The sequence below is a fragment of the Gopherus flavomarginatus genome, chromosome 8, assembly GCF_025201925.1.
Source record: "Gopherus flavomarginatus isolate rGopFla2 chromosome 8, rGopFla2.mat.asm, whole genome shotgun sequence".
NCBI lineage: Eukaryota > Metazoa > Chordata > Testudines > Testudinidae > Gopherus > Gopherus flavomarginatus.
Genome location: NC_066624.1, coordinates 75,160,845 through 75,168,667, shown reverse-complemented (window position 1 = coordinate 75,168,667; position 7,823 = coordinate 75,160,845). Strand labels below are relative to the sequence as shown.

Below are 7,823 nucleotides of genomic sequence, written 5' to 3'. Positions count from 1 at the left end.
CAGAGAACAAAAAGACAGTCCTTGCCCTGAAGAGTTTACCATCTTGTATGTGAACTGCTACACCTGAGTGGTGGCCCACTGGAATCAGTGGTCTTCTGTGAAGACACATAACCCATCCAAACCAAATACATTGTAGAAGCTGGATGCTAAGTCCATGCATAACTTTACACATGGAAATAGTTCCAGTAACTTATTCATGCAAGTAGTACAATGTATGGAACTACTCAAGTGCACACTGGAATGCACTTAAGGCTATGCAAGATTAAGGTTAAAGTGAATTCAAGCCATTGCACTAGCCATGACTTATATTTCTAACATCCCAACCTTGTATCTGTAGGTATTCCATTTTGAAATGATAAAGTGCTTGGGATCTTCCTACACATACATATTGACAGGGATATATCTGCCAAAGCACAACAAATAGGTGTTTTTCAGTTATCACTAATATTCATTGTTACTCACCAAAGTAGATCTATATTTTAGCCAGTACTAAAGGATTGCAACTGTGCTGAATTACACACTGTTCTAACTATGCAATATCCAGCAATATGTTTGTTTTCTGTCCATTTGGTTGGAAAAGTTCCAGTTCTGTAGGGTAATTATGACCGTTAATAGGTTCACCAAGGCCTCCAAGCAAAGAAAATGAAGTGGGAAGCCTGGAACCTGTGTTAAATTCAAAGCTAAAGGCCAGGTTTCTACAAGAGCCCGTTTCAGCTTACTGTTACTTCTTAAAAGTACTGTTGAATCCTGGCCTCTTACTGCAAGGGTCTCTGGTACGATGAACCTGATGATGGGGCATATTGCTATGAATTTCCATCACTATACTACACAAGCTATATACAAACTTAAGCTCCTGCAGAAACAAAGTATAGCATTGTGGATGCTGCTTTTTATAGACCAGACATGCTGTGGTGGAAATCCACTGAAGTCAATTGACTCACTCTGTATTTTCACAGAAACTGGCCTCAGTGTCAGAAAATCAACACGTGATTATTAGAAAATACTAATATATTACTGTTCCAATTAATTCAGATCTCTGGCAGCACCAAATCAGACAAATTACCTTTCACTTAATATTCTCTGAATTCTTTCATGTTCTAGTTTCTTAAGAGGCAATAGTAAGAACACAAATAAGTTAATTTAACTCTGAATTGCATATTAGGCTATCACAACAACGAAGTATGTCTAGACACAAACATAGTGAAAAGGCTTTTATTTCAATGCTGTTATTATCATATTTTAGCATGTTACCTACTGTATAAGTGTTGAGTAACTTGGCATACTAATATACTGCGGCTAAAAGATAAAAAGTCTAGGCACTTTACATATGATTCAAGTACCCCCTTTCCTAAATTCTCTACTCTGTACTCCTTGTGAAACATACAATATGGTTATTAAGACTAAGAACACTGAATATTTATCACATGTGGCAGATATTAATTATGAGTAAGAATCCTTGTTAATATTGTGCTACAAATTCACACAACACTTTTCTAACACACCATCTCAGACATTTAACATACAAGATGGTTCCAAATGACAAAGTCCATGGCTCTCCAAAGGGAAATGATGGAGACTCTAAAGAAGGAGGGATGATGGGGAGTGGAGTGAAAAGAAGAAAAGTTGTGCTTTACATGTACAGTAGTCTCGAAGGTTTAGATGCAGCAAGTTTTGCTGAAATTAATGCAGTGAAAGACATTATAGAAATCAAAATCAGAATATAAAAACTTGCTCACTGTACTCTTATCCCAATTCAGCAAGATACATAATCACATCAACAAGGTATCTCGTTGAATGAGGGTCATAAATATCAGATGTGGGCCCAAAGCAACATTCAAATTTTGAGGGTTTCAAAATCTGAATAAGGAGCCAAATTTTCAATTTGATCCCATTGCACTAAAAATGTTACCAAATACACACACACATACACACACACACACACACACACACGACTAATGAAAGCAGTTTTGTATTGTTAGTGTCCCTTTCTATAGAATTATATTAGATTATTTAAAAAACCACAGCCCTAAATCAAAGTCAGTATTGAATGGAAAGAGTAACCATGCAGAGTTTTCCCATCACTATTTTGCTTCCTGTTAGTGAAAGTAAGTTTCATTAGTACAAAGAACAGGAGTACTTGTGGCACCTTAGAGACTAACACATTTATTTGAACATAAACTTTCATGGGCTACAGCCTACTTCATCAGATGCATAGAATGGAACATATAGTGAAGAGATATATATACATACAGAGAACATGAAAAGGTGGGAGTTGCCATACCCACTCTAAGAGGCTAATTAATTAAAATGAGATATTATCAGCAGGAGAAAAAAACTTTTGTAGTGATAATCAAGATAGCCCATTTGAGACAACAGACTCCAATGAGAAACTGCTGAACTTGAATTAATATGCAAACTAGATACCATCAACTTAGGTTTAAATAGAGACTGGGAATGGCTGAGCCATTACACACATTGAATCTATTTCCCCATGTTAAATATCCTCAGGGCTGGTGAAACCCATTAGGCAACCTAGGTGGTCACCTAGGGCACTAGCATTTGGGGGGCGGCATTTCGGGTCCTTCAGCAGTGACTGAGGTAGCTGGATATTCAGCTGCCCCGGTCATCGTCGGCGTTCAGGCGGAGGGACCTGGGGGTGGGGGGGTGCAGGGAGGGCCGCCTGCAGCAAATAAGGTGGGGCACAGCACACAGGGGAACTGCTCCCCACCCCAGCTCACCTCTGCTCTGCTTCCTCCCCTGAGCATGCCACCCTGCTCTGCTTCTCTCCCTCCCAGGCTTGCGGTGCCAAACAGCTGATTGGCACCGCAAGCCTGGAAGGCAGGAGAAGTGGAGCGGCAATGGCGTGCTCAGGGAGGAGTTGGAGCAGAGGTAAGCTGGGGTGGGAGCTGCCGCATGGATACCTGGGTCAGGGGGAGCTGCCACGGGGGGGCACCTCAGGGCAGGGGGGGAGCTACCACAGAGGGGACGCCTTAGGACAGAGGGATGCCACAGGGCTTGGGTGGGGGGGCGCGCAATGTGGAAGTTTCACCTAGGGCACGAAACATCTTGTTAGTCTCTAAGGTGCCACAAGTACTCCTGTTCTTTTTGTGGCTACAGACTAACATGGCTGCTACTCTGAAACCTTTTATTAGTACATGACTAGTCATTCCCCCTGAAGAAAAACAACAGTAGAAGGGGCAAAACCTATGATGTGTCATCTACAATCTTGGAAGGATAGATCTAAATTTGGCTGACATTTATAAATAGGTTTTAAAAGGCGCTGGCTTTATACTGTGGATTTATTCTGGGCTTTTCAGTTGGGCTTAGGCACCCAACTCCCATTGACTTATGTGGAAGATATGCACCTATGTCCCTGAGACGCCTTTAAACTCCTAGGGTACGTCTACACTACAGCATAATTTCGAATTAACTTAAACCGGTTTTATAAAACAGATATTATAAAGTTGATTTTATGTGTCCACACTAGGCTACCATCGATTTCCGGAGCGTTGCACTATGGGTAGCTATCCCGTAGCTATCCCATAGTTCCCGCAGTCTTCCCTGACCCTTGGAATTCTGGGTTAATACCCCAGTGCCTGATGGGGCAAAAATCATTGTTGCGGGTGGTTCTGGGTACAGCCTCACCCCTCCCTTCCTGAAAGCAGCAGACAGCCATTTCGCACCTTTTTTCCTGGGTGAACTGAGCAAACACCATAGCACAGCAAGCATGGACCCTGCTCAGCTCAATAGCGCGATCGTGGACGTTGTAAACACCTCGCGCATTCTCGTGCTGTCTATGGTGAACCATGAACTGCAAACGCAGGAGAGGAGGAGGCAGCTACGGCAGCACGGCGACGAGAGTGATGAGGACATGGACACTGATTTCTCCCTAACCGCGGGCCCCTGCGCTTTGGAGCTCCTGCTGGTAATGGGGGAGGTTCTACCCATTGAACGCTGATTTTGGGCCCGGGAAACAAGCACAGACTGGTGGGACCGCATACTTTTGCAGGTGTGGGACGATTCGCAGTGGCTGCGAAACTTTCGCATGCGTAAGAGCACTTTCTTTGAACATTGTGACTTGCTTTCCCCTGCCCTGAAACGCCATAATACCAAGATGAGAGCAGCCCTCACAGTGGAGAAGAGAGTGGCAATAGCCCTCTGGAAGCTTGCAACGCCAGATAGCTACTGGTCAGTTGGGAATCAATTTGGAGTGGGAAAATCTACTGTGGGGGCTGCTGTGTTGCAAGTAGCCAAAGCAATCATTAAGCTGCTGCTACGAAAGGCTGTGACTCTGGGAAACATGCAGGTCATAGTGGATGGCTTTGCTGAAATGGGATTCCCTAACTGGGGGGGGGGGGCAGGGGCGATAGATGGAACCCATATCCCTATCTTGGCACCGGAGCACCAGGGCACCCAGTACATAAACTGCAAGGGGTACTTTTCAATGGTGCTGCAAGCACTGGTGGATCACAAGGGACATTTCACCAACATCCACGTGGGATGGCCAGGAAGGGTTCATGACGCTCGCGTCTTCAGAAGCACTGTTCTATTTAAACGGCTGCAGCAAGGGACTTACTTCCCGGACCAGTTGGAGATGTTGAAATGCCTGTCGTTATCCTGGGTGACCCAGCCTACCCCTTGATGCCATGGCTCATGAAGCCATACACAGGCAGCCTGGACAGTGGTCAGAAGCTGTTCAACTACAGGCTGAGCAAGTGCAGAATGGTGGTAGAATGTGCATTTGGCCATTTAAAAGCCCTCTGGAGAACGTTACTCACTCGCTCACATCTCAGCCAAACCAATGTCCCCTTTGTTATTGCTGCTTGCTGTGTGTTCCACAATCTCTGTGAAAGTAAGGGGGAGACCTTTATGGCGGGGTGGGAGGCTGAGGCAAATCACCTGGCCGCTGATTACGCGAAGACAGATACTAGGGCGATTAGAAGAGCTCACCAGGAAGCGGTGCACATGAGACAAGCCTTGAAAACGAGTTTCATCACGGGCCAGGGTATGGTGTGACTGCTGTGTTTGTTTCCCCTTCATGAACCTCCCCCCCTTTGTTGACTCCTCCTGTAAGCAACTCACTCTCCCCCTTCAATTACAGCTTGCTTATGGAAATAAAGTTACTATCGTTTAAAAAGCATGTATTCTTTATTAAAAGTCATTCCCTGTAAGCAACCCACCCTCCCCCTTCGATTGCAGCTTGCTTAAGGAAATAAAGTCACTATCGTTTAAAAAGCATGTAATTATAAAAAGAGGCAGAGAATTAACAAGGTATCCCGGGTGTGGTTTGGAAGGAGGATAGGAGGGAAGAAAAAGGCCATTAAGGACATTTCAATGTAATGACAGCCTTTTGGTTGGACTGTCCACAGGGGTGGAGTGGGCAGGTGCAGAAAGCCTTCCCCCACAAGTTCTTACACGTCTGGATGTGGAATATATGGAACATGATGAGTACTGAGGGTGGTTAAACATGGGTTGGAGCGGCACTCTGTGACCCCGCTGCTCTTCCTGAAGATCCACCAGACGTCGGAGGATGTCAGTTTGATCACGGAGCAGCTCCAGCATTGCATCCCGCCACCTCTGATCTTCCTGCCTACACCTCTGATCTTCCTGCCACCACCTCTCATCTCGAGCGTCTCTCCTATCCTCATGTTGGTCCCTCCTGTCCTCACGTTGGTCCCTCCTGTCCTCACGTTCACTGGCATCTTTCCTGTACTTTGCTACCACGTCCTTCCACTCCCTCAGATGAGCTCTTTCATTGCGGGTTACTTCCATGATTTCTGAGAACATTTCATCTCGTGTCCTCTTCTTCCTCCGCCTTATCTGAGCTAGCCTTCGGGATGGAGTAGGCAGGCTTGAAAAATGTGCAGCTGCATGAGTGGGGGAAAATAGTGATAGAAGGATTATAAAAGATACATTTCACAGAACAATGGTTATACTCTTTCACAGTGAACAACACTATTCACCTTACATAGCACATGTGATTTCACTACAAGGTCACATTTGAATTCTTTTAGTATTAAGTGCCTGCGGCTCTGGTGTAACAGATCAACACAGACGCAGGTCCGGGCATCACAATTCAGCTTGCATGCGGTCGTGGTAAGGCATATAAAGATGCATATAGCTTCTCCCTGTGCTGCTTCTTTCCTCTTAACAAGGAGCAGCAGACGCCAAACCCTAACCCTAACCCAATCCAATTCTCTAGAATTGCTTTACCCCTCCCCCCACCGCATGGCTGGTATAATGGAAGATCACTGCTAATCATCCCCCTTTCTCCTCCCACCCACCCCCCCACCGCGTGGCTGGTAGCTGGGAAGATTCCTGCTGGCCAAACGCTAAAAAGCTCAGCGCCATTAACCACCCTCCCCTCCCCCCGCTTGGCTACCTGCAAGGAAGGATTTCTTTTAAGCAACAGGCAAGCAGCCCAGTAGGAATGGCCATCTCTGTCCCCTTAATAAAATTCCTTAATTTCAACCAGGTTACCATGAATGATATCACTCTGCTGAGGATAACAGAGCGAGATAAAGAACGGATGTTTCTTGAATGCCTGCAATCACCGGGACTATACGCAGCTAGGCTTTGTCATGCAATGATACCTGATTACTTGCTACATGTATGGCGTGGTAAAGTGTCATACCATGGTGGACGGAACAAGGCTGCCTTGCCCAGAAACCTTCTGCAAAGGCTTTTAGAGTACCTCCAGGAGAGCTTCATGGAGATGTGCCTGGAGGATTTCCGCTCCATCCCCAGACATGTTAACAAACTGTTCCAGTAACTTTAATGCCTGCTAATGCATGCCAAGCCCTCATGGCAAATCAATCATTAAAAAACGCTTGCTTTTAAACTATGTTTTATATTTACAAAGGTACACTCACCAGAGGTCGCTTCCATGGCTTCACTGTCTGGGCTAGTGGCTTGGGAGGGCTGGGAGGGTAATCCCGTCTGGGTCACAAAAAGTTCCTGGCTGTTGGGGAGAATGGAGTGCTGTGTGCTCTCTGCAAGCTCTTCCTCCTCTTCCTCCTTGTCATCTTCCCCCTCCGCTGAATCCTCATCCATGGTTGAGATTATAACCCCTACCTCGGAATCCACGGACGAGGGGGGGGGTAGTGGTGGTGCAGCCCCCTAAAATTGCATGCAGCTCAGCGTAGAAGCGGCATGTTTTTGGCCCTGATCCGGATCTTCCATTTGCTGCTCTGGTTTTCTGGTAGGCTTATCTGAGCTCCTTCACTTTCACTCTGCACTGCACTGAGTCCCTGGTGTGGCCTCTCTCCCTCATGGTATTGGAAATTTTTTCAAAAGATTTTTCATTTCGTCTTTTGGAACGGAGTTCTGTTAGCACTGAATCCTCTCCCCATATAGTGATCAGATCCAGTACCTCCCGTGCGGTCCATGCTAGTGCTCTTTTCCTATTCTCAGGAGACTGCATTGTTACCTGTGTTGATGAGCTCTGCGTGGTCACCTGTGCTGATGAGAGCTCCAAGCTGGCCAAACAGGAAATGCAATTCAAAAATTCGCAGGGCTTTTCCTGTATACCTGGCCAGTGCATTAGAGTTCAGTTACCTGTCCAGAGCGGCCACTGGTGCACTGTGGGATACCGCCCGGAGGCCTATAACTTCAATTTGCAGCCACACTAACCCTAAATCGATATGTTAATATTAATATGTTAAAGAGCCCTTTAAATCGATTTAAAGTGCATTGTAGTGTGGACGGGTGCAGCCTAAAATCGGTTTAACAGCGTAGTGTGGACCAGGCCTTAGTCTTCAAAGGACTGAGGAGCCAGCATTCACTTGTTGGACATTTACCTTAAAAGCAGCCCTGATTTTTCT

At 45.8% G+C, this 7,823-nt stretch overlaps 1 protein-coding gene across 1 annotated transcript; it reads right to left on the bottom strand.

Annotated features, from left to right (window-relative positions):
- Nucleotides 1–1,743: 1,743 nt before the first annotated feature.
- On the bottom strand, nucleotides 1,744–7,065 carry LOC127056197 (golgin subfamily A member 6-like protein 4). The gene is made up of 3 exons (XM_050963711.1): nucleotides 6,873–7,065; nucleotides 5,416–5,867; nucleotides 1,744–1,857 (listed from the first exon to the last, which is right to left on the bottom strand). Exons 1-3 carry the CDS (start codon nucleotides 7,051–7,053, stop codon nucleotides 1,744–1,746), a joined length of 747 nt encoding a protein of 248 aa, XP_050819668.1. The 5' UTR covers nucleotides 7,054–7,065.
- Between the last annotated feature and the right edge of the window lie 758 nt (nucleotides 7,066–7,823).

What these genes read in the sequence shown, in the direction of transcription:
- LOC127056197 (XM_050963711.1), bottom strand. Translation starts at nt 7,053, where the DNA reads ATGGATGAGGATTCAGCGGAGGGGGAAGATGACAAGGAGGAAGAGGAG. An exon ending in AGCCATGGAAGCGACCTCTG is followed by an intron (nt 5,868 to 6,872) that starts GTGAGTGTACCT and finishes CCACTCATGCAG; the next exon opens with CTGCACATTTTTCAAGCCTG. An exon ending in TATATTCCACATCCAGACGT is followed by an intron (nt 1,858 to 5,415) that starts GTAAGAACTTGT and finishes CTCCTTATTCAG; the next exon opens with ATTTTGAAACCCTCAAAATT.